Genomic DNA, 25,853 nt, shown 5'->3' with positions numbered 1-25,853 from the left:
TAAATTGCTTGAAATTTCAACCCAGAAAAAAAGTTTTATTGCTTCCCTCCACCAGCATAACTGCACTGTATTTCTACTGTTTTTCTATTGTATTCTTTCAAGCCGAATCTGTCATTCTCGAAGATTACACAGCCATATGAACATGTGACAGAAATATACATCCAGTAATAGAATAATTTTACAAGAGGATTAAGCAGCTCATTTTAGTTCAACAGGTCTGATTCACAGCAAGTTTAAAATCTCCACATGACTGAAACTGACAGCAGCTTCACCTGCAGGAATAATTGTGTTTAATGATGAACTCAGGTTAATGTGAGTGTTTCACTGGCAGTAGAAGGTCATGACGTTCTCTTGGTTTCCTCGTATGAGTAGGGCGGGACAGTGGATGCCGTAGCTCAGCGCTTCCACCCAGGCCATATAGAGAGAACTGGGACAGTTGACATCAGGGACTGGAAGAGAACTGAAACACACACACACACACACACACACACACACACACACACACACACACACACACACACACACACACACACACACACACACACACACACACACACACACACACACACACACACACACACACACACACACATTATTGATGAAGAGACACATTAAATGTACACACTACCAATCAAACACCTTCTTAAATGCTTCATAATTAGTTTTAGAGACAAATTCAAACTGTGCTTATGAACAAATAAAAATAAAAAAATCTGAAATCAAAAGTTTTATGTTAACATTAGTTAATTCACTAAAATAATATAAACCGACAATGAACAATTGTATTTTTTATTAACTAACATTAACAAGGACTAATACATGCTGAAAAACATTTAAACACAACATTGTTAGTTTATGTTAACTAATGCATTAACTAATATTAACAAATGAGAACATTTTGTAAAGTGTTACCAATTTTAGTTAGTTTTAGTTATTGTGTTGTTTTTCTCATATTTATTAGTTTTAATTTTATTTAATTGTTAATCTTATATCATATCTATACTCACATTACAACTAAAGCAGCATGTATGGAGTTCCTCTTGATGATCTCGTTTAGTCTCACCGTCCTCTCCACCTGAAAATAAAAGTTAAATAAAGGAACTGATGGATCCCAGCTAACGGGAAAAATTCTCATAACTTTCTGGCAAGTTATGAACAAACATTTTTCCAATAACATTAACAATAGTGAATAGTTACAATGTTCAATGTTCTCAAAACATTTGCACAAAATAGCACAACACCTTATCTATATATCGTTTATGGAATGTTTGTATCTGAAATTTTCAATTGAACATTCTTCTAGATTCAATACATTCAGAGAATATTCAAAAGTAATGTTTCCATAATGATTGAAGCAAGTAAAAAATGGAAAATTCGCTTAACATTCGTACAACCAAGCACACACACACACACACACACACACACACACACACACACACACACACACACACACACACACACACACACACACACACACACACACACACACACACACACAACACACACACACACCTTGGGTTGTATGGCCTCCAGGTCTTTGTTGGAAACTTTCCATGGACTCTGTCTCTTGAGCTCCTGTATGTCTCCTCCAGCCTGTTCTTCACTCAGCATGAAGGGGGCGATGTTTGCCTCATACCGCTGCAAACTACAGGAGCAGGGAGGAAGCAAACCACAACAGTTACTACAAACCTGCATGTTTTTGTCTCCATGTTTATTTGTGCATGTTTCTCACTTTTTAGCTAGAGGAGCTTTATCCACATCTGTTATCACGACAATGTCCTCGATCTCCAGCCGGAATCTCTTCAACAGCATTTTCATGCTGAAATGAGAAACAAATTGACTTGTCTGCATATCAAAACTATCTAGTTAAGAAATGATGGTCAACGACACTCTTACTCTTTACGGTCTTCCTTCGTGGTCTGCTGGTCTCCTAAGATAAACACTCTGATTTTGCTCTTTTTCCAGCGGTTTCTTCTGGTGAATAAATATGGCACTAAAAGAGTCAGACCTGAAAGAGAGCAACAGCATTCAGAATAATAAAATGGGAACGCAAACTGTAGAAAAGTGGGTTTGACTGTCGACCTTCTGGACGTGGAACTGTCCGAGATGTTATACAAAAACAATGATGGTCCAACTTGCAGCTACACTATGGTACGATGGTGGTGTTTATTTACACTGAAGTAGTATGAAACAACCACAAAGTGCAAAGTATTTACAAGTGCTGAAGGGAAAAAATAACAAAGTAACAAAACAAATACTTCCAACACAAAAGAGAACAAACTCCAAAAATATGTCCACTTAGACACTATATACTTCACAGGTGTTGTGAAGCCTACCGAAAGACAAAGTCTCAGCGTTTTGGGTGCTCTTTTAAAGACCAGACTCATCCCCAATAGGAGCCTACCAATAACAGGTGAGTATGGTAAATGTATTACATACAAATAGATAGATATATCCTTTAATTAATCCTTTGCAGGAAATCACAGCTTCAAGACAGACCCAACACCATACATTCACTCAGAACATATCCATAATTTAAGTTAAAATACAATAATCTAAAAACAAGGGAAGTTATTTTTGTGCATTGTAGAGTCGTATAGCAGCTGGTATGAAGGACTTCCTATACCGCTCCGACTTGCACATTGGTGTCATCAGTCTTTGACTGAAGGTGCTGCTGTTTATCACCATCAGGTGGTGGAGTGGCTGAGCAATATGTACATACACAAATCAGAAAGATAATGATATAAAACATCCAACACATTTACAAGTGATCACCCTCCATATGTACAAACAATAACCACCTCCCAGTGGTCCCCTGGGCCAGGACAGCTCCTATGACTGTAGCTGAAGCATCTACTTGAGCCAGGAACCGTTGGGTGAAATCAGGAATTTTCAGGACCGAATGTGAACAGATCTTTTCTTTCAGGGTTCTGAATGCTGTCTCACAGTTCTCTGTTCAAGGTAGGGGGTTCCTCACCATTTTAGCCAGTAGGGTGGTCAGTGGAGTGGCAATGGAGGCAAACTCCGGGATGAATCTCCTGTACCATCCCACAAAAGGGCCAGAAATGACCTCACTTCTTTCTTTGTCCTTGGCCTTGGGCTGCGGTGTATCGCCTCCATTTAGCAGACCTGTGGTGTACCTGTCCCCTGATATTGAACAGAAGCAAGCACTTAACTAGGGCACAGTGACAGAGAAGAGATCACAAGCCACCCACCAGGTATACCCATCATCCTCCACAGCAGATGAAGAAGAGTGGCTTCGACCAGTCATGCAATTGGATCGGCGTGTGATGGTTCATTGGGGCATGTGTCCAGACAGTTATGACTCACTTAAATCAGCAAATGTGGAGGAACCTCCAAACCCAGACAACTGCTTGAAGGTTTAGCCAGATGGATTCTTGACACTGACACATATAATGAGTGGATGAACGAGGAAGACTATGAGATTGACGAGAATGGAACTAGTATGAGTTTCCGCAGGCGTATCTACCAAAGCATAGAGAAACCTGTGAAGAAGCGGCAGCGCTCCCTCTCTCCACCATCCTTTTGAGTCTAAAAATAAGGGAGGAAAGAAAAGCTCAGGGGTGTATAAGAGGCGTGGCCAACCAGAAGAGGCCGGAGCCAGAGGAGGTTCTCACTAAAGACATGGAAGATCCCACGCCAGTCCCTAGCAGGGAGGAGGTAATTCTGCCTAAAAATGGGAACCTGAAAGAAGACAGTGAAAACACTCCAGTTAAAGGAGGCATTATTGCTGATTTAGATGACTAAGAAGAGGACCTGCTCTCTGGTGTCAGAGATGAGGAAGAGCAGAGGGAGTTTGGCCGTGGGAAGGAGGGGGAGGGGATTGCCACAGAGCAAACGCATCACATCATTGTGCCCACCTATGCCTCTTGGTTCGACTATAACTGTATTCATCATATAGAAAGACAAGCTCTGGCTGAGTTCTTCAATTTGAAAAATAATTCCAAAACACCAGAAATATATCTTGCATAACGCAACTTCATGATTGACACATACCACCTGAACCCTCAGGAGTATTCGACCTCGACATCCTGCAGACGGAACCTGACAGGAAATGTGGGTGCACTTATTAGGGTTAATTCGTTTTTGGAGCAGTGGTGGGTGATAAATTGGGGGGTATCCAGAAAGTCAACTCCTCCTCATGGGCCCACCCAGAACGCCACCCTTTAATGTTCATACAGACTCACCATCCGGACTTGTCCCACTACAACACAGACCCTTGCAGGTTTCAGCCTCTTAGCATAGATTGCATTCCCAAAGAAATTGAGAAAAAACCTGTCTAACCTGCAGAATTGTCCGTCTACGGATTGACATTTATGCTAAGAAACATCCGAAGAGTAAAGGCGCAAATGCAGGGAGAAAATGGACAGAACAGGAAACACTCTTGCTTTTGGAGGCTTTCGAGATGTATAAAGATCACTGGAATAAGGTGTCGGAGCACGATGGCAGGACCTCACTTCAGGATGACTGTATTCTTCACTTCTTACGATTGCCCATAGAGGACCCGTACCTAGAGAACTCTGAAGCCTCAATGGGTCCTCTGGCCTATCAGCCTGTTCCCTTCAGCCAGTCAGGGATCCCTGTAATGAGCACTATTGCTTTCCTTGCATCTGTGGTTGACCCTCGAGTGGCCTCCGCAGCTGCCAAGACAGCTTTAGAGGAGTTCTCGAGAGCAGAAGAGAAGAGACCCCGCCAGAGTTGTTCAGTGCAGGAGGTTTATCAGACCCCCTTCAGCTTTGACTGGCTTTACCAGACCAATACCATGTTGATGCAGCAGCTAAACCAATACAAACCCAGACTGAACCAGTTTGGAACTTCATGCCGGGATTTTGTTTTTCACAGTGAGTTTAAGTATCATTCATGCCGTCGTATCTCACCTCCATCATCAGAGATCCAGTAGATGTCAATGGTCTTCCTGCCCTGTTTCGTTTGAAACACAGATCTGACCTGATCGTTCGAGCCATCATCGGAAATATCTGGATGGGGAGTCAAATAAGGTTTGGGTTTATAAAGGTAAGGATAACCATAACAATAACTATTTTAGCATCCACACCAACGCAAAATATCATTCTGTTTATTATAAGCGCATGCTCCATTTTTGTCCTCTGCCACTTTAAATGCTCAAACTCTTTAAAGTCAAGTTAAATATGATTGGCTACCAGTGTTTTTATTATTTATAGGCAGGAAAAAGTCATTCTAAAAATGATTCAAATGATCAATCATTCCTCTGTATCGTTATTATTTTGTTGTGTTGTGTTGTGGACTCTGCAATTATTTCACATATTAGAAAGATTTTTAAAAACTAAATCTTTATCATTATCATTATAGTTATTGACCTATATTATAGTTATTGATTATAGTTATTGTTAAATGTCCTCAGGGTTTGTCAAATTATATTTATGAGCGCAGAAAAAAGACTGGTTACCTGAATTCTGGTCTGTCTCTTCATTTTCGGATTGCTTGACTTCATCTGCGTCGAATGCCGGATTGTCAATTGCTGATGATCGGCCTTCAGCCAAAAAATAACACATAAAAATGTATCTAATGCCTCAATCTGCAGCGTCAATCCATTTTCAAGTTATTATACTGTGTAAAACACACAGTACACACCTGAACTCTCCAATGCATCCGTAACGTCCAATCCATCCATCATTCTCAGAATCGCGATGCCGTAGCTGGAATCAAACGCGTCGCTGAACAAAAAACATTAAACAACATCAATATACAAAGAACTTCATGACAAATTAACTGATATTTGTGAACAAAAGCAGCATCTGAAGTCACCTGATGGTGTTGACGTAGTCCTGTAAACTCTCAGGTTTACATTCCTTCCAGTTCATCTTGAATCCCATTACGAGGGTGTTCGGCTTCAGTTTACCAAGACCTGAAGCCTAGAAAGATGATTGAGTCTTTCAGAAGGATGTAATGAGGAGAAGAAAGAGGTGTTAGAACAGATTAGCGATGGTCTTACCTGCATGAGATTGTTCGCGCCCTCTCTCAGACTGTCAGCATTGAAGGACGTGTAAAAAGAACGAACCTTCCTCTGATTCAGCCAGTCCACCAGCATATCGGTGCTGTGCTGCGGAAAACTGGACTTCTTGTCTTCCTGAAAGCACGAGAGCGCAATAAACCCACAACACCTTCGCATCATGAGTGCCCACTGAATAAGCCATTTGATGTTAAAATGCAAGGAGAATTTGCTATACTAAGCAAATGTGTAGCGATCTGGTTTTCTGTAAATCATATATGAACTTTTCCCTATTTTCTCCAAATACTGAAATGTCTTTGATACCGGTTCTTGTACACCTGCACAGACAAATGGCTTTTCAGCCCGCCTTTTCAGCCCGTTCACGGATCACCTTTTTTAAAGAGAGCGATCCCGGCATGCACACTCTCCCATTCTCTTCCCCTTTCAAGCCGAGACGGGAGAAACAGCGGAGTCACAGGGAAGAGCAACATGGCCAGCAACCCTCATCTGGAGCGAGCGGCATGGTTTCAGTTGGCGTCTCCGAGGAGGATTTTGGTGACACAATGGCCCCTATCAAACACCTGGTGCAATGCTGCGCCAGGCGCGAAACAAGTGCTTTTTGCTACTTTCAGCCCCACGCAGTTATCATTTTCACGTCCTCCGTAAGTCATTTATTTTCAAGTCCTGCGTAATTACAAATGCATTTGCGCCCATTTGTGCTCCCATGGGCTGCTGGTCTGAAAACCAGGTGTGTTCAGGCACATTGTTGGAGCGTTTCTGTTTTGAGGCAACGGAAATATACTGCGCCATTGACCAACAAAACCTGGTCTAAACTCAATGGCGCAGTATTTCTTTTGTTATTTAAAGAGCGCATAAGTAATGTGTGCCTATAGGCAGGACCAACACGCGTGTACATTCTGCTTATTACACACACAGTGATGTGCAGCAGCACACAAACATGCCAAATACGAATAAAAGGATTACAATGTAAAAGATCTGTTTGCTCTCTGGAGACACGTTCAGTCTTTCCGTTTGCAAATTTCGCCATGTGAATAGCGAATCAGCCATGGCCTGAGTGCAACTGGCTTTTAAAGGTAATGGGAAATTACACTCTGATTGTCTTGTTGCACTTTACGCCCAAAACACACCCATTACACACACGGGCGTGGAATGATGGCGCAGGGACTTCGATGGCCAGAAGTGATGACAGGAACCGTGAAGTGGTGAAACACAGAAGACGGAATCCACACAACCCAAACGATAATCCACAACGAAACGACAATCCACGAAGAACACGAACACCGGACGAGCGGGATGACAGGACTGGAACACCGACACAGGAGACATCAAACAACGATCTGACAAAGAGGACAAAAACCGGTGAGTATAAATAGGGTGAGGAAATGGACTGCAGCTGGTGGTGATATGATGATCAGCTGGAGCGGATCAGGTAATGACATCACACTCACGCCCACTACGCACGTGCATTCATACAACAACATAAACACGAGACGAGAAGGAACCAGAGAATAGTATACCGTGACAGTACCCCTCCTCCTAAGAACGCCTCCTGGCGTTCTCAGACTCCCTTACCTGTCGATTGTAATCATCGATAAGGGAGTGATCCAGGATGTCTCTAGCAGGTACCCAACTTCTCTCCTCCGGACCGTAACCTTCCCAGTCCACCAAGTACTGGAATCCGCGTCCCCTCCGCCTAGAGTCCAGAATACGGTTGACCGAATAAGTGGTTTCCCCATCTACGAGTCGCGGCGGGGGGGGAACCGGGACTGGCGGATTAATGTGCGAATGAAACACGGGCTTAATTTTGGATACGTGGAAGACGGGATGAATCCTCCTGTACGCCGGAGGTAAATTGAGGCGGACTGCCACCGGACTAATGATCTTGGTGACAGTGAACGGGCCAATGAATTTGGGAGCAAGCTTATTGGAGACGGAGCGGAGAGGAATGTTTCTGGTAGAAAGCCACACTTTTTGACCGACGATGTATACGGGAGGCCTTGACCGGTGGCGATCGGCCTTGGCCTTGGTGCGTGCCCCCACCTGGAGTAGAGTCTCACGGGCTCTAGTCCAGGTACGGTGACACCTCTGGACGAAGGCGTGAGCAGAGGGGACCGCGACCTCGGATTCCAGACTAGGAAAAATAGGTGGCTGGTAACCTAAACTACACTCAAACGGAGAAAGGCCCGTGGACGACACCGGTAACGTGTTGTGGGCGTACTCCACCATGGATAGTTGTTGGCTCCATGAGGAAGGATTCTTGGAGACCAAGCACCGTAACATCCTTTCCAGATCTTGGTTGGCTCTCTCAGTTTGGCCATTGCTCTGGGGATGGAACCCTGAGGACAGACTAACCGTCGCACCCAGTAATCTACAAAATTCTCGCCAAAATTTGGACACAAACTGGGATCCCCTGTCGGAGACCACGTCCATCGGGAGGCCATGTAAACGAAAGACGTGATCTACGACAGTCAACGCTGTCTCCTTAGCTGAGGGTAATTTGGGTAAGGGGATAAAGTGAGCCGCCTTCGAGAACCGGTCCACCACGGTCAAAACGACTGTGTTACCCTGGGAGGGCGGGAGGGCGGTAATAAAATCTAGCGCGATGTGGGACCAGGGTCTCGAAGGGACTGGCAGCGGTTGGAGTAACCCATCTGGAGGTCGATTAGAAGTCTTACCAGTGGCACAAACTGAGCAAGCCAAGACAAAACCGTGAATGTCACGAGCCATAAGTGGCCACCAAAATCGTTGTTTAACCAAGAAACTGGTTCGGTTGACTCCTGGATGACAAGCCACGTTGGAGCAATGACCCCACTGAATGACGTCGGACCGTAATTCCTCCGGCACAAATAAACGATTCGGTGGGCAACCGGGCGGAGGCGTTACCCCTTCTAAGGCCGACTTGACCTTCGATTCGACCTCCCATGTGAGTGTGGAAACAAATAGGGTTTCGGGTAAAATGCACTCGGGAGTAGACGGGCGTTCGGAAGGCTCAAAAATACGAGATAATGAATCGGGTTTGATGTTTTTAGAACCCGGGCGGTACGAGAGAGTAAAATCAAAACGGCCGAAAAAAAGTGCCCACCGAGCCTGCCTGGAGTTCAATCTTTTAGCCGTTCTAATGTATTCTAGATTCTTATGATCAGTCCAGACGATAAAAGGTACCCCTGACCCTTCTAACCAGTGACGCCACTCCTCCAACGCTACTTTGACTGCCAACAACTCCCTGTTACCGATGTCGTAATTACGTTCGGCTGGGGACAAGCGATGAGATAAAAACGCGCAGGGATGCATCTTGTCGTCTGTAGAAGAGCGTTGGGATAGCACTGCACCTACCCCCACCTCTGACGCATCAACCTCCACCACGAACTGACGTGAAGAATCAGGGGCAATAAGGATGGGGGCTGAAACAAAGCGGCCTTTCAGTTTGGCAAACACAGCTTCCGCTGTGTCTGTCCACCTGAACGCCGTTCTGGGGGAGGTCAAGGCAGTCAGAGGTGCGGCTAGTTGGCTGAAGTTGCGAATAAAACGCCGGTAGAAATTGGCGAAGCCCAGAAACCTCTGTAGGGCCTTACGGGAATCTGGGCTTGGCCACTCGACCACAGCCTTAACCTTTTCAGGATCCATACGCACTCCTTCAGACGAAATGATGTGCCCTAGGAAAGGAACAGACTGTGCATGAAATTCGCATTTCTCCGCCTTGACAAAAAGCCCATTCTCTAGCAACCTCTGAAGCACTCGTCGGACGTGCTGCACATGTTCCTGGAGAGAAGATGAAAAAATCAATATGTCATCCAGGTAGACATAAATGAACTGATCTATCATATCTCGCAGCACATCATTGACGAGTGCCTGGAAGACCGCAGGGGAGTTGGACAGCCCGAACGGCATGACCAAGTATTCAAAGTGCCCCCTGGGGGTGTTAAACGCAGTCTTCCACTCATCCCCCTTCCTAATGCGAACCAAATGATATGCGTTACGTAAGTCCAATTTCGTGAAGACGGAAGCTCCCTGTAACCTCTCGAAAGCTGAAGACATCAACGGCAAAGGATAAGTATTCTTTACCGTGATGTTGTTCAACCCCCGGTAATCGATACAAGGTCGCAGAGAACCATCCTTCTTCCCCACAAAAAATAACCCCGCCCCCGCTGGAGAAGAGGAAGGGCGAATGAACTTGGTTGCTAGAGAATCAGAAATATATTTCTCCATGGCCTCCCTCTCAGGAACAGACAGTGAGTATAACTTGCCTTTGGGCGGAGACTTACCTGGCAGTAAATCTATGGCACAGTCATAGGGACGATGCGGAGGGAGAGAAGCAGCACGAGACTTACTAAACACTTCCTTCAGGTCCAGGTACTCCCTGGGCACGTTAGACAAATCCCCTGCTTCCTCCTGAAACATAAAAACAGGCACAGACGAACAAGCAGACACAAGACAGGACTTATGACATTCCTTGCTCCACTCCAGCACAGTTCTTTGCTGCCAGTCTATTCGGGGGTTGTGGTGGATGAGCCAGGGGTGTCCAAGAACGATGGGTGCGAGGGGTGAATCCAGTATGTAAAAAAAAATAGTCTCAGTGTGGTTGCCAGATGTGATGAGGGTAATATCTTCAGTCGTGAGTGAAATAGTGGGAAGTTCTTGACCATTAAGTGCGTGTACTGCAATCCTGTGAGTGAGGGGCTTGAGGGGAATCTGAAACTTGAGTGCAAATGATTTGTCCATAAAATTACCTTCAGCCCCGGAGTCCAAAAGTGCTCTACAGTCGTGCTGGTGGACTGACCATCTTAGTCTTACCGGGAGGAGGGTAGATGTGGATGAGGTTTTCTTGGCGGAGATCCCACCCGATAGTAGCCTCATACTTACTATCGGGCTTGACCTTTTACCGGGCAGTTGTATGCGAAATGTCCCGTACCCCCGCAGTAGAGGCAAAGGCCCTGGGACCTCCGCCTTTCCCTCTCCTCCCGGGAAAGCCGAGCTCGCCCCACCTGCATGGGTTCGTGATCGTAGACGGGACTGACCGCGTCCCTGCCGCTGGACCTTGGACCCTCGGCTCCTTCCGGTGTGCGGGTGAACGACCCTCTTCGCTCGACTCGTGAGAGTCGAGCGTCCACCCGCAGTGCCAGCTCGATTAGTCCATTTAAAGATGTAGGGAGGTCCAGGGCGTAGATCTCCCTCTGGACGCGGTCAGCCAACCCATGCAGGAACATGTCCCACTGCGCCTCCTCGTTCCATCGACATTCGGCCGCCAGGGTCCGGAACTCGATGGAAAAGTCCGCCACCGACCTCTCTCCCTGATGCAGGTCGGCCAACACCCTGGCGGCCTCTCTCCCCGCGACGGCGCGGTCGAAAACTCGTCTGATTTCGGAGGAGAGTGTCTGGAACGAGGCGCAGCATGGGTCTTGGTTCTCCCACACCGCCGTTCCCCATAGCGCCGCCTTTCCCGTCAGAAGAGTCAGGACGAACGCTACCTTGGCCTGTTCGGTCTGAAAAGTTCTTGGTTGTAGCGCAAAATGCATCGAGCATCGTGTCAAAAAGGCTCTACAGTACCTGGACTCCCCGGAATAAGCCTCCGGAACCGGTAGGCGGGGCTCAGACTGGTGGTGGAACTCTGGTGGTGTGGGGGGAACGGCTGGTGCGGGTGGCGCAGTGGGAGCTCGCATTTGTTGGATCTGCTGGGTAAGCTCGGACACCTGCGCCACCAAAGATTGTACCGCACGACCCGTGTCATTCAAATTTCTCTCTTGGGAATCCATCCTTCGTATGCTGTGCCGAATGAAGTCCTCCAACGAAGTCGATGGTGCACTCGCTGCTTCCATGGTTTGGTCAGATCGTTCTGTCATGGCGGGGAACAGAACACAGGAAGCAATAGCAAGTTACTAAATTTATTAATGACAAAAACAATGACACGGGCGTGGAATGATGGCGCAGGGACTTCGATGGCCAGAAGTGATGACAGGAACCGTGAAGTGGTGAAACACAGAAGACGGAATCCACACAACCCAAACGATAATCCACAACGAAACGACAATCCACGAAGAACACGAACACCGGACGAGCGGGATGACAGGACTGGAACACCGACACAGGAGACATCAAACAACGATCTGACAAAGAGGACAAAAACCGGTGAGTATAAATAGGGTGAGGAAATGGACTGCAGCTGGTGGTGATATGATGATCAGCTGGAGCGGATCAGGTAATGACATCACACTCACGCCCACTACGCACGTGCATTCATACAACAACATAAACACGAGACGAGAAGGAACCAGAGAATAGTATACCGTGACACTTTGATCCTTAAAATAGGGCCCAATGTCTCTGGCTGCATCTGAAGCAGTTGACTGGGCGAACTCCGGTGATGACTCAGAAAGAGACAGACTCAGCCAGGCCTCGGCAGGACTCCGAGCTCATCCATGTTCTTACCAAGGCAGATAATTTGTTGGGTTTGGACTGGTCAGCTCTGGAAGAGACCGCCCGCAGCCACCTCGATGAGTGGTTCCTGCAGCCGGGGCACCACCAGCTGGCGACCAGCCCCATTCTTCACAGAGGTCAACGAAGAACTGACAAAGTCATCGCGCACCCACTATTCAGTGCGTGTCCATTACTCCTTTTCAGCTGCCTTCACCACGGTTGACGGCGTGGAGGAAAAGGGATATACTAATCTTTACCCTGTTGAAAGAATCCGGCGCTGCTTATCTCTGTCGACCCAATCCTCCCACCCGTCTGAACCGTGCAGAGCGATGTCTGCTCGTGTCTGCAGCCTGGCAGGCTGGTTCTACCCTTCACACAATGGCATTTTATTTTATTTCAGCTCTATTTCAATTAGCGGAAATGTTGGGCTGCTAATACAGAAACCTCCCCGTGGTGCAGCCTGGGAAACGCTGACTGGTACAGTCTGATATTCTTATCTGATATTACCACCAACAGTAGGCCAATATCTGTATACCTACCCGAGCAATCTAACGGATGACGATGCCAAAGCGCAACAGATACCCGCCCCCCTCGGGGCCTGCACTGTCAATTGCCTCAATCAATATTGAAGGTTCTTCCAGACGCAAGGCAGAAATACTGGCAACAGTGGTCAGACGCTTCGACATTGTGTGCATGCAGGAAACCCACATCGGCCCTGCACAACACCGACCAGCCATCCCTGGAATGAAGCTGGTGGCCGAGATCCGACACAGGCAGTATGGGTCAGCTGTATTCAGCAGACCAAACCTTGCGATCGAAGAGGTCTACACCCACATCACCGAAGGGCAAATGGAAACCATCACAGTTGCCCTCCCGAATGTCTCTGTCACATCAGTGTATAAACCCCCCCAAAGTCCCTTCCTCCACCCTGAACTGCCAGACAGATGCAAGAGGAAATACCACATCAGTATCGGGGACTTCAATGCCCATAGCACATGGTGGGGTTATGAAAAGAACAATCAAGACGGAGATGAAGTCGAAATCTGGCTCGAGTCGAAACACCTGACTCTGATCCACGACGCGAAACTGCCAAAATCTTTTCACAGCGCCAGATGGAAACGAGGCTATAACCCAGATCTCGTGTGTGTGAGCAGTGAATTAACATCGAGAGTTGTGAAAGAGGTACTGGACCCTATCCCCCACACGCAACACCGGCCAATCACTATAACCGGATCTGTTCTCCAAGCAACAACCGTCCCCTTCCGCAGAAGGTTCAATCTGCGTAAGGCAGACTGGCTGTCATTCAAACGGGAGATTGAAAACTCCATCTCCAGCATTCCATCACACCCCAACAACTACAGCATGTTCATAGACCTGTTGAAAAGGTCAGCCAGGCGACATATACCAAGAGGATGCCAGACCGAGTACATCTCCGGGCTGTCGGAAACATCTAGTGACTTATTGAAAGCCTACCACGGGGCATACCATGAGGACCCCTTCTCCCCCACCACCATGGAACTCAGAGAGATCGTGCTGAATAAAGTCGGGGAAGATCGAAGGAAAGCCTGGAAGGAGCTGTTAGAAAACACCAACATGACCAACAACAGCAGGAAGGCATGGGCCACAATCCGCCGCCTCGGTGAAGACCATACCACTCCGCCCACACTCACAACAGTCACAGCAAACTCAGTTGCAGCACAGCTGGTGGCAAACGGTCGCAGCCAAAACCGGCGCAAACCCACAGGAGAATACCGCCGGACAGCGGTACCGGACCACCCACAACCAGCCAGAGCACTCACCAAGCCTTTCGATCCACAAGAACTTGAAGCTGCAATGAGCATGCTGAAACCTGGGAAAGCAGCAGGAATCGATGATGTACTGGCGGAAATGATACAGCACCTGGGACCTAAAGCAAAGACTTGGCTCTTAGAAATGCTGAACTCATGCATGGCAGAGAAAGTAATCCCACCGGTATGGAGAAAGGCCAAGACTGTTGCAATTCTCAAACCTGGAAAGGATCCATCATCTCCAAAGAGTTACAGACCAATTTCCCTCCTCTGCATCACCTACAAGCTCTACGAGAGGCTACTACTCCAACGCCTTATGCCACTTATAGACCCTAAGCTTACTAAAGATCAAGCTGGTTTCCGTCCTGGCCGCTCCTGCACTGGACAGCTATTGAACCTCACCCAACACATTGAGGACGGTTTTGAGTGCAAACTCATCACCGGAGCAGCTTTCATAGACCTCACTGCTGCCTACGATACTGTCCAGCACCGTACCATGATTAGGAAACTTTTTGACATGACTGGTGACCTCGACCTCTGTCAAATCATCAAAAGCATCCTTAACAACAGGCGCTTCTTTGTACAGTTAAACGACAAGAAGAGCAAATGGAAAGCCCAAAAGAATGGCCTACCACAAGGCAGCGTACTGGCCCCCCTTCTCTTCAACATATACACTAATGACCAACCACTTCACCCACAATGCCGCCGTTTTATCTATGCGGACGACCTCTGCATCACCACCCAACAGGAGAACTTCCAGAAGATTGAGCCTGTCTTGGAAAGTGCCCTCCTAGAGATGACAACTTACTACAATAACAACCACCTGAAACCCAACCCATCGAAAACCCAACTATGCAGCTTCCATCTTAAAAATCGAGACGCGAAAAATGAACTGAGCATATCATGGGATGGATACAAACTCTCCAACCACCCTCACCCCGTGTACCTGGGAGTCACACTCGACAGGACACTATCTTTTAAAACTCATCTTCAGAACACTAAAGCCAAGATTAACACCCGTAATAACATCCTGCGCAAACTGGTAAACTCAAAATGGGGCGCTGATCCACCAACCATCCGGGCAACTGCCCTAGCCCTGTGCTTCTCCACAGCTGAATACGCTTGCTCAAGCTGGAGCCGCTCCCACCATACCAAACTGATTGACACAGCTCTCAATGACACCTGCCGCATTATCACGGGGTGTATAAAGACAACGCCAGTCCCTTGCCTCTACGCCCTATCCGGCATTGCCCCCCCCCCACATCAGACGATCCATCATCGCCCAAGACGAGCGGAGAGCACAGGAGTCTGACACAAGGCACCCCCTGTACGGACACATAGCACCCCCACCCCGTCTGAAATCAAGAGCCAGTTTCCTACTGACAGTCCCAACTCTCCAGACAACCAAAGAAATTGCAAGGACCAACATTTGGAAAGATGAATGGAACCAGCTAAACCTTCAAGCCCTGGACTGGATGGAGAGAGGAATCACCCCGACTGAATGTCTCGCCAGCGGGCACGACCTCCCATGGCTAACCTGGAAGACCCTCAACAGATTACGAGTGGAACAGGGGAGGTGCAATGCACTAATGAAAACATGGAACCACCAGACAGACGACACATGTAGCTGCGGTGCAGTACAGACAATGCCCCATCTACTGGAGTGTAAAAACGCCCCTCAGTGCAGCGCCCAGGACCTGGCTGAACCGACCACATCAGCTGTGATCTGCGCCAGATATTGGCAGAACGACATTTGAGATTGCAACGGACTCGAAGAAGAAGCGGAAATGTTTTTAATAGGTTTTTTTTGTTGTTTTTTGTTTTTTACGATAACAACCCTGGGCCAGAGTTTGCACAATATAAGGGCTATAAGTTTGCACAATATGAAAACATCTTTATATAAAAAAATATAGGAATTTTGTATTTAATTTTGAATTTAACCCATACATTATCATGTTCATATTGCAAGTTTAACAGTGTGCATCAAAAATGGCCCTGCTCCGGTTCTTACCATGATAATGTTCCCACAGATCATCAGGCTGATGTTTTTGGTGAAAGTGCCCACAAAGTCCACCAGAGCGGGACGGGTGTTCGGAGGGCCGGTGAGAACGAGACACTGAGGCCTAAGAGAGAGAGCTTATCATGAGCTGCTGGTGTATTGTTATCAGATCAGATTGGTAATATTTACTTTTACAGTGTCACCTGTAGTTTTTGACATGATCACTCACACCAGTCAGAGACATCGAGAAGGACAAAGCCATATTGTAGAAACTGGCCTGATAAGATGTGCCCCAGTTAATCTCTGGACACACGATCAGACAACAGTCAATGCATTCAAATAACTGAAGATAAATTTTGCTTTATTAATCTTAATTGGAAAAAGTCATAATATGCATCATATACACACGAGGCTTGTTATAGGTGACATAGCCTAAGAGGCAGAGGACGATAGCGGACGTGACAAGAGCGGCCCACCATGTGAACAGAAACATGAGGACAATAGACAAGAAAGCAGCAAACAGAGACGTCCACTGACTGAAGTAACGGAACTGTGGCCGCCAGCCTGCGAGAGACAGACAACAAACAAGAATATTAGACACAGATTATGGATCAAATCACTGTGAACATATATTTTAACCCCATTTTCAGTTTTTCACAGAGTCATTTTTTTTTTTTTTTTTTTATGAATACATTTTTATATGTATTTATTTTATTATTTACATATAGTTTGTCTGTTAATACAGTCTGTCATTTATACAGTTCAAAACTGATGATGTTGATGAAGTTCTCACCAGGTGATCTGGTGATCGTTGCATGGAAGCAGCTGAAGTTAATGAGGCCGTAAGAGCAGAGGAAGAAGTTGGAGATCAGAGGAGCGATTGTGTTGAGATCACCTGAACAGACCAATATGACACCACATGTTAAAGCGTTCGCAGAGAGATACACCTAAGTAACTGATCTGGAGGAGATCAAGGACTCACCGATGAGGATAAAAGCCAAAGCAATGGTGAACATGAGCATGTATCCTCGTAAAGGCTCGTTGTTTTTCCCATAACCTTTCCCGAAGAAGCCAATGTAGGGGTAGATGTTATCCTTACACAAACACTGTGTGAAAACACACATACAATGTCACAATCGACTCTATACGAGATAAACAACATAAACTAAACCGTTACATCTTCTACCTGAAAGATTTTGGGTGCAGACACTAAGAAACCCAGCGCTGATGACAAGGTGGCGGCAAAGATCCCGATTGTAATCAAATGGCCAGATCCTGAAACAGTGGTAAGAATCTGGAGAAAAACAGCCTTAGTTATCCATCCAATCATCCATCCATCCAATCATCTATCCATTAAGCCATCCATCTATCCATCCATTCGGCAATACACCCCTTCATCCATCCATCTAGCCAGCCATACTTTCATTCATCCATCATCAATCTATCTATTCATCTATCTGTACATTCAGCCATCAGTCCATTCATCCATCCATCCACCAACCATCCATTCATTTATACATCCATCACAGTAAAATCCCTGTATTAAATGAAATGTTTATATGTAAACCACTAGCATAAATGTTAAAAGTTACACTAAAGCAATGTTAGAGTTATTTAGATAATTAAGTGATTCATTGAGTGACAATTGAGCATTATTGAAGACAACCGATGATAGCAAGCAAAATCCCTGAAGAAAAGAGAAACACAAGAACTACAACTGACTTCCAGCCACAGCCTTAGATCAAATCAATTGAAGATAAAAGATGTCAAGTTTGGGTTGGCACCAGGCCACGTTCCTGGGAGTGGTTAGGGACTTGGTCACGATGCGGGCAAAATTGTCTCCGGCACGGATCGAGTCCTGGCCAGTATAAAACTAGGCCAAGCCATCACTGTAAAACATTTTCAGAGAGTGTTAGGGCTGATGGCAGCAGTGTCCAACGTCATTCCATTCAGCCTGCTGCACATGAGGGCCCGCAGTGGTGGATGAAAACCAAGGGGTTTCCCCGAGGGGGAACCCGTTCTGCATGATCAGGGTTACGCACAGATGCCTTCGTTCCCTGTCTATGTGGAAAAAAGCCTGGTTACTGTCCAAATGCCCCGAGCTGGGAGCATCATGTCAACAGAAAGCTGCTTCGTCCAACGCCTCCCTCACGGGCCGGGGTGCGGTCATGGGTGGCATGGCTCTGAGGAGCTTCCTCCCAGACCTCAGGGGTCACCACGCAGACAATGTGTCGGTGGTCTCCTACTTGATTCATCAGGGGGTTCTGAGATTGCGCCATCTATCCAGATTTGCGCATCAGATCCTCCTGTAGTCCCAGGGGAAACTGTTATCTCTCAGAACAATGCACGTCCCAGGGGACCAGAATCAGAGATCCTGTCGAGGCAGGGGCTGAGGCCCGGGGAATGGAGACTAAACACAGAGGTGGTGAAGTCGATATGCGAGAGGTTCGGCTCAGTGTAAGTGGATTTGTTCGCGTCTCCGTCATGACGCAGCACCAATCAGGATTGAATTAGTTTCATCAGATGCGCTACGCTAAAGGCGTTACCCAAAGTGTCGCAGTCGACACAGTCTCGTTCCCTTCTCTAGAGCCGTTTTTCTCTGTCTGCTGTAACTGTGTTTGTTGTGGCAAGAACAAAATAATTTTTATAGTTTTACTTAACAGTAACTGTACTAGACACAACTTGTACTAGAACACAACAAATATAAGCAAATTGTACTAGACACAACAAATATAAGCAACAGCAATGCCAAGGTCATGGGTTTGATTCCCAAAGAATATATGTACTGATAAAACCCCTTTAAAAATATACATTTACATTTATCTGACGCTTTTATCCAAAGCGACTTACAATTGCTATATATTTCAGAGGTCGCACGCCTCTGGAGCAACTAGGAGTTAAGTGTCTTGCTCAGGGACACATTGGTGTCTCACAGTGGATTCGAACCCAGGTCTCTCACACCAAAGGCATGTGTCTCATCCACTGCACCATCACCCCCACCCCCACCCCCACCCCCACCCCCACCCCCACCCCAGTGTCACTTCTCATTTTAGTGTCACTTCTCATTTTGTTAATGCATTAATGTGAATGTAAATTCGACTCCACCTTCCAGCATTCAGAGTTCACCAAACGTAAAAATTGTGCTAACAGGGCCGGAAGGCTCACCTGGAAGTTGTTTGCCAGTCCAGAGCTACATGTGTAGTTCTGTTCACAGTGGTCAAAGTTCCAGCCATATTTACAGCCCAGACCGCTGCAGTGGATCGAAGAATTAGATAGTGCTAAACTATCATTCACATTGCCAGAAGCATCTCTTACAACAGTTGAAGCTGAGGAGGAAGAGAGGAGGTGATTCAGTGAGGAGAACAGATCACCAATAAGACGCACATGTCACTAATTTCATGAGTTTAAGATACAGAACAGAGCAGAAAAAATTCTAATCTCACCACATGTGATTGCGAGAAATAAATAGCTCAAGGTGGTCCAGAATATGGCCAGCAGTGTCCCTTTAGGAATCCCACCTGTTGGATCCTGGAAAGACAAGGACAAACACACATAGTTTCTTTAGCGTTTTAAAGGCACACTGACTTTCCTTTATACACGCTATACTCCTGAAAAAACAATTATATTACCTTGAGATCTCCACAGATGTTGACACCAGACAAAATTCCTGTGGCAGAAGGGAAGAAGATGGAAAACATCCTGAAGAAAGATCCATCTTTACCCCGGAAGGAAGGCAGCAGATTCGATATGAAAATTTCAGCTGGAAGAATAAAAACCGTGGTTAGGTTTAGCTCTACCTTCATCAAGTCTAGGGCTGTGTCCCAATTCGCCTACTTATACCACGCCCTAAAAGTATGTACTATTTTTGTGAAGAAAAAGTACATACTTTTGAGTGTGTAGCAAAAGAGTAGGCAAGCTTTGGGACATACTACTTTGTCATCTTTAACGGACAGATCTGTCGCGTACATCCAGTCACCATAAACTGCCTGTCAATCATCTTGTCACAGTAAAAATCCTCCATTCAATCTAATTTAATTTCCTAGTGTTTCGGAGATAAATGTAGTAGCACGTTCATCTGCCATTCATGGGTCTTTTAATGCGGAGACTCTCCTCATGTGTTTGCAATTTGAATATAATGATGCATTTAAAAGTTAATGCCTAAAAGTATCTTTACAAAAGTTCACAATGTTGCTGCAGATGGAATATAATGTAGACAACATTGAATAAATAAATGTTCGTCAGGTTAGATACTGATAATTAATCACTCAAACCCCTTTATCTAAACCTCTCTATATAACCAGTGGACTCGCGCGTCCTCCAAGTTTGTAGTTTTTTTTAACACTTTTCACTCGTGTTTGTAGTTCTAACCGATCCCCTTCCAACGAGCGATGGGTTGTGGGCAATATTACCCGTTAGAGTGTGCATCGATATGTACTTCGGATTCTGACCGGAAATAGTACACCATCCGGGTATCGTTGGAACCCTCATTTCAACATTCTACAATTTGGGATGTACTAATTATATTTTCGAATACTATTTAGGATGGATAGTATGTGAATTGGGACGCACCCTAGGGGTTTCAGCCAAGATGGCCATCACGCCTGAGCCCTCGGTCAAAATGGCCGCCCACCACGCCTGAGACCTCGGTCAAGATGGCCGCCCACCACGCCTGAGACCTCGGTCAAGATGACCGCCGCCACGCCTGAGACCTCGGTCAAGATGGCCGCCACCACAACTGAGACCTTGGTCAAGATGACCGCCGCCACGCCTGAGACCTCTGTCAAGATGGCCGCCACCACGCCTGAGACCTCGGTCAAGATGGCCGCCACCACGCCTGAGACCTCGGTCAAGATGGCCGCCATCCCGGCTAAGACCTTTTTTTGTTTTTTTTTGTTTTGTTGTCTCAGGACAAAAAAACGACTCCCCAAATTATAAACTAAAGTTTACTGGATGCACTTAATGCCTGCATTAGATCTGGATCTTGTTTACTTACCCTTGTAGCCGAAAAATCCCACAGCCTGCTTCTCTGTGCTGGGGGGAAGGATCGTCCCAACAAAATAATTAGCCAAGGAGAGCAAGAGCGCAATGAAGAACAGGATCTGAGCCTGTGGTGGAGCGAAAACCAAGAAGAACAAATGGCAGGTATCAAGTATTGGGAAATGAGCCAAGTCAGGAGAAGAGGACCTTACCTTTGCCTCCCAACTCATGCCAGCAAATGTGATGCAGAGCAGTATGACGATAGTAATTGTCCCAATGATTCTCACGTCATTGACATCATCCACCATCTGAGCTTTATTGTCCTGAGAAGAGAGAAAACGATTGTGAGGGAGATAAAAACAGCGGTATTGAGAATTAGAATTTTTTTTTTAAATGTAAAAAAAAATATTTACTTCATGCAAAATGTAATTTCTTGCATTTATTTATGCATAATGTTTTTCCTCTCACATTAAAATTATTATATTTACATAGTATTTACATTTTCTTCATAGAAAATATGGACAGTGTTTGGTAAAATATTGAACTTTTTACTGCTTTTTCTTTCAAGCAGCTCTCTGAATTTCCTGAAACCCAAAAATAAATACATTAATGTGTAAGTGTGTCTCACTTTAAGAACATCTCTGACGGTCTCTGCAAACCCCACTGTGTTGAGCGAACAGGCGAGAGCGTTTGCAAATGCAAAAAGCAATCCGATGGGCGCTCCGAGCTCCGGACCCAGACTCCGAGAGATCATGAAGTACGTTCCGCCTGGAGAAAAGATCATGATGTGTTTTAAATAAAATAAAAATCTCCCTACATTTGTTTAAAACAATAAAAATTATGCATTTCTTCCACATTTTTATTCTCAGGTGAAAAACACAATCTCATGACAATTTGTTACTATTTTATGTTTTGACGAATTGGTGGTTAATTCGTATGAATTAATTCGATCTCTTTAAAACATGTTGCTTTCTCATGGTAAACAATTAACTTGACTCACCAGAGTAGATCTTCCCATTGGTGGAGATTGCAGACACTGACGTGGCCGTGATCGTTGTGATGATGACAGACATAAGGATAATGACGTAGGTCAGAACTACAAGCAAAAAGGCACAATTTAAGGAATTCCTGGGGCACATATGTAAAATGTCTGTAAAATTGGTCTATAGATCCCTGAGAAAGGAAACATTTTACTGTTTAAACGGCATTTGAGAATGAAAAGTGACTTTGACTGAAGTTTGGGTATGAACTAAATAAAATAAACCAGATGAAGGATTGACTCACTGATTCCGGCTTGAGACGTGATCCACGGCAGCCGCAGGAACATAATGACTCCCCAGATGTTTAACATACAGCGAATCTGAAATGAATAGCAAAAAATTACAAAAAAAACTCAAAACCATTCATATGCAATTATGAACTATGAACTATTATGATTTATGAGCATTTAGGAGAAATGTACTTTATTATTTCGTTTGACAATGGAGTGAAAAGTGAGCTGAAATTCCTCCATATCTAGTCAGTTTAGAGGTATAAAATGAATGTGGACTATCTCCTCTTGGGAGAATTTGATGAGAAGTATTTGAGTTCTCCAAGGAAGATATATGGCTTTTGACTACATGTCTTGGCAAATATAAACAGTTTGAAAATATTTTAAGGTTAAATTTTTGGCCTTTTTGTATTTGATAGTACAGTGTGAGAGGAGACATTGGGAGAGTATTGAATCACCCTAAGCACAAGGTTACGGCTCTAACATTGAGATGTCTTAAAACCCTAGAACAAATTAATTGGAGAAGTGGGGGACGTTAACATTAGCTCGCTATTTAACTTCAAGAAGAAACTTCTTGAGATGTTAAAGAGATCAAATATATGATTCCTGTTTTCTCACCATGACTCCCAGAACCCATCCAAAGCGAACAAGTTTGACTTTGGGCCGTTCATCATCCTCTGGTGGTGGAGGAAGATCATCAGGATCCGGCTGTTGACAGAAACATAGAGAATCAACACCACATTTCAAAGTGTTGCCATCCAAACAATTTGATGTACAATATTAATTTAGATTCAATTGGATGTTTTTTTTTTTCATTCAAATAACAACTTACTGGTTTGCGCAGAACATCCAGTGATGGTCTGGTGCTTTTTATACGTCCAGTCCACGTGTCTTTAGCGTAATATTCATATTTTGGCAAGGGGTCAAGCGGATTGTAGAATGACATTTTTCTCTTGTCCTGCTCCTTCCCATAATCAAACTCTCCCATATCCACAGTAACACCTTGAGACGGGACATTGTTGTCCGGACGGCGCAGACCTGGGATTATGTTTCTGATGCGATCAATATTTTTGACCATCGTGGATTCTGTGGTTCTTTTGCCTGTGATTTTCCTGCCCCCTCCTGCCTAAATCTTTGTGAAGATCATCAAATGATCCTTTAAATCCACAGAAATCACACCAGACGATCAAAGTGCCAAGTCATTCCTGGCATCCAGAGAGTCAAGTGGACTTGAACTGACCTTCCTCTGCTGTCAGAAAAATGAGTTGGGTTTTCTTTTTTACCTTAATGGAGCCAACTTGCATACACCCACACAAACATACATCGTTATACATACACAAACATTGTTGCAGAACCATGAGTGATGGTTATATTGTTTTCTCTAGCAATCTTTGAAATCTTGTTTGGAAAATTATCAACGGGCTGGTTTCACATAGATCTTTCAAATAGAGACTGCCAAAAGCTAAACTCTTACTCAGTCATGTAGAAAAAAGCTTGATTAATATAAAACTAGTCAACATTGCATGCAAGAAGCAAAACAAACACTGAAGTTTGGACATCTGAAGATCTGAAGATCTCCTTCACCCAAAGTCACCATCATAAATTAAATGATTACAGATCATGTTGATGTGCAGACAGACACTTGATTGAGTTTCCTTGTCTGAATGACTTGCATGTATAGGCCTGGAAACTTGTCATTATTTGGGATTTTCCATGCTTTGAAAGTAGTTTAAAGTTTATCCATGTGTTATCAGAGCAGCGTGCAACATCTCAAACCTGCTCACACACCTCAAAGGAAAGACAAATACATAAATGAGATATTTTTAATACATCAGTTGACAATGATTAAAAGGAAATTAATGGAAATGGGACTCCTGCTCAGACACTGCTAATTCATAGCTCATCATCTTTGTCTCATATGTAGAAAAATGAGACCCAAATGAGTCAATATTTGTCCAACAGCAAGTGTCTAGTGCTATAAAATGAATGATTATATGGGAAATGTTTGAGTTCACATTCATATTGAGATCTCTGACCTTTGATGACAGATCGCTTTCGAAACTCTTGAGACATAGGATTACTGTGAATAAAGATTTCTAACTCAAAACAATAAAGGTTTGTAAATTAATACTAAAATTTCTTCTTTTAATATAATTTCATCATTTAATAGTGTGTAGCTGTATTGTTTTATTTTTGCATTATTACTCATAATCAGTTGTATTATCTTATGAAGTTAAAAATGAGCTAGAATATAGATTGCATGACCCATGTGTGTAAGGATCATATGACAAACACAGGGAGGGAAGCTGGGAGGGAGATGAACATACAGTAGGAGCATGTGTGCAATGTAACATGTTCCAATGATATTGTACAGTTGGCATATTCTTTACAAGGAAAGGAATGTTTTCCACTGACGCAAATGTACCACAAATGTATACACTGAAGGACAGTTACATAACATGGAAAGTGGATTCTACCATGTGTAAGCAGGAGGTATACATTACGTTTTAAACATAAGCAACATGTTTTTTCTACCTTACAAGGAAGTTGTAAGTCCCTCAGTGGTGTATATAAGCTAAATCTTTACTGTACTACTTCATAGAAACACATAGACCTTGCACGAATACAACATATTTTCAAGTTTTTCTCCTGACTCATATAAAGAATAAACCAAAATGACTTCTTGGCAAAATAACTGCTGTCTGGTCCTATGAATCAAATAATAGCGGGACAAGGCTTAATTCCAAGTCTACAGTAAACAAATAAAACTCATGAATATAGAGAAAGTAATAAAATGCAGGTGCATGCATACAAAGACACACACAAACACATAGACACATACACACACACACACTTTCACACAATTATAGTAAATCTGTAGCCTACGGACCAACAATGTAGGCTACTGTAGCCCGGATGGGCAATGCTTATGGAGACGTTATGAACATTGTAAGTTACATTGTTAAAATTACTGGTGCTTGGAGAGAGGGTACTGCTTAAAGTGTTTTGAAGTGTTTGAACGCAATACACTTTATCAATCCACGAGGGCACCCCCCTGTGTCACGCATTTTTAAACCTTTGAATCAGGGTACTAAGCAGTCACGTGGGTGTGTGTGAAACGAAGCTTCGGATGTCATTAGTCATTAGATGTCATTAGTTTGATAGAATGAATCAAGCATCGATACAAAACTTCACTGAAATTGTTTCTTTTTTTGACACACGCCTCTGAGCTTTGGTGTCATGGCTAACATCTCTAATATACACATCAACTTCGACAGAACGCAAGAACAAATACAATTTAAAACTCCTCTGCCTTGAACTAGAGCAGTGGTTATCAAACCAGTCCTAGTTTTCTTTGTTATCAGTTTTCCCGCCACTTGTTTGTTACTATGGTTACTA

General features: G+C 44.7%; 1 protein-coding gene and 1 pseudogene across 1 annotated transcript; one reads left to right on the top strand and one right to left on the bottom strand.

The window, feature by feature from the left end:
- Window positions 1–170: 170 nt before the first annotated feature.
- slc12a10.3 (solute carrier family 12 member 10, tandem duplicate 3) lies at window positions 171–23,689 on the bottom strand. The gene is made up of 26 exons (XM_077227152.1): window positions 23,287–23,689; window positions 23,073–23,162; window positions 22,469–22,544; window positions 22,185–22,280; window positions 21,813–21,952; window positions 21,397–21,507; window positions 21,201–21,312; window positions 19,837–19,967; window positions 19,651–19,735; window positions 19,373–19,533; window positions 17,394–17,501; window positions 17,190–17,313; window positions 17,001–17,102; window positions 16,616–16,771; window positions 16,411–16,510; window positions 16,220–16,331; window positions 5,993–6,127; window positions 5,806–5,912; window positions 5,632–5,714; window positions 5,447–5,530; window positions 4,899–4,997; window positions 1,897–2,008; window positions 1,733–1,819; window positions 1,513–1,645; window positions 1,008–1,075; window positions 171–460 (listed from the first exon to the last, which is right to left on the bottom strand). Exons 1-26 carry the CDS (start codon window positions 23,530–23,532, stop codon window positions 322–324), a joined length of 2,997 nt encoding a protein of 998 aa, XP_077083267.1. The 5' UTR covers window positions 23,533–23,689; the 3' UTR covers window positions 171–321.
- LOC143737823 (SWI/SNF complex subunit SMARCC1-like) lies at window positions 2,107–4,866 on the top strand (annotated as a pseudogene).
- Window positions 23,690–25,853: the final 2,164 nt, after the last annotated feature.

The sequence above is a fragment of the Siphateles boraxobius genome, unplaced genomic scaffold, assembly GCF_051911475.1.
Source record: "Siphateles boraxobius isolate OS27281-9 unplaced genomic scaffold, OSU_SipBor_1 130, whole genome shotgun sequence".
Classification (NCBI taxonomy): domain Eukaryota; kingdom Metazoa; phylum Chordata; class Actinopteri; order Cypriniformes; family Leuciscidae; genus Siphateles; species Siphateles boraxobius.
Note: the sequence above shows the minus strand (reverse complement) of the source record. Positions and strands in the feature narration are given on the sequence as shown.

Coding starts and splice junctions, on each gene's coding strand:
- slc12a10.3 (XM_077227152.1), bottom strand. CDS start 23,532: ATGGTCAAAAATATTGATCGCATCAGAAACATAATCCCAGGTCTGCGC. Junction 5,913..5,992: donor GCGCGAACAATCTCATGCAG/GTAAGACCATCG, acceptor TCATCTTTCTAG/GCTTCAGGTCTTGGTAAACT. Junction 1,076..1,512: donor TGGAGGCCATACAACCCAAG/GTGTGTGTGTGT, acceptor TTTTATTTTCAG/GTGGAGAGGACGGTGAGACT.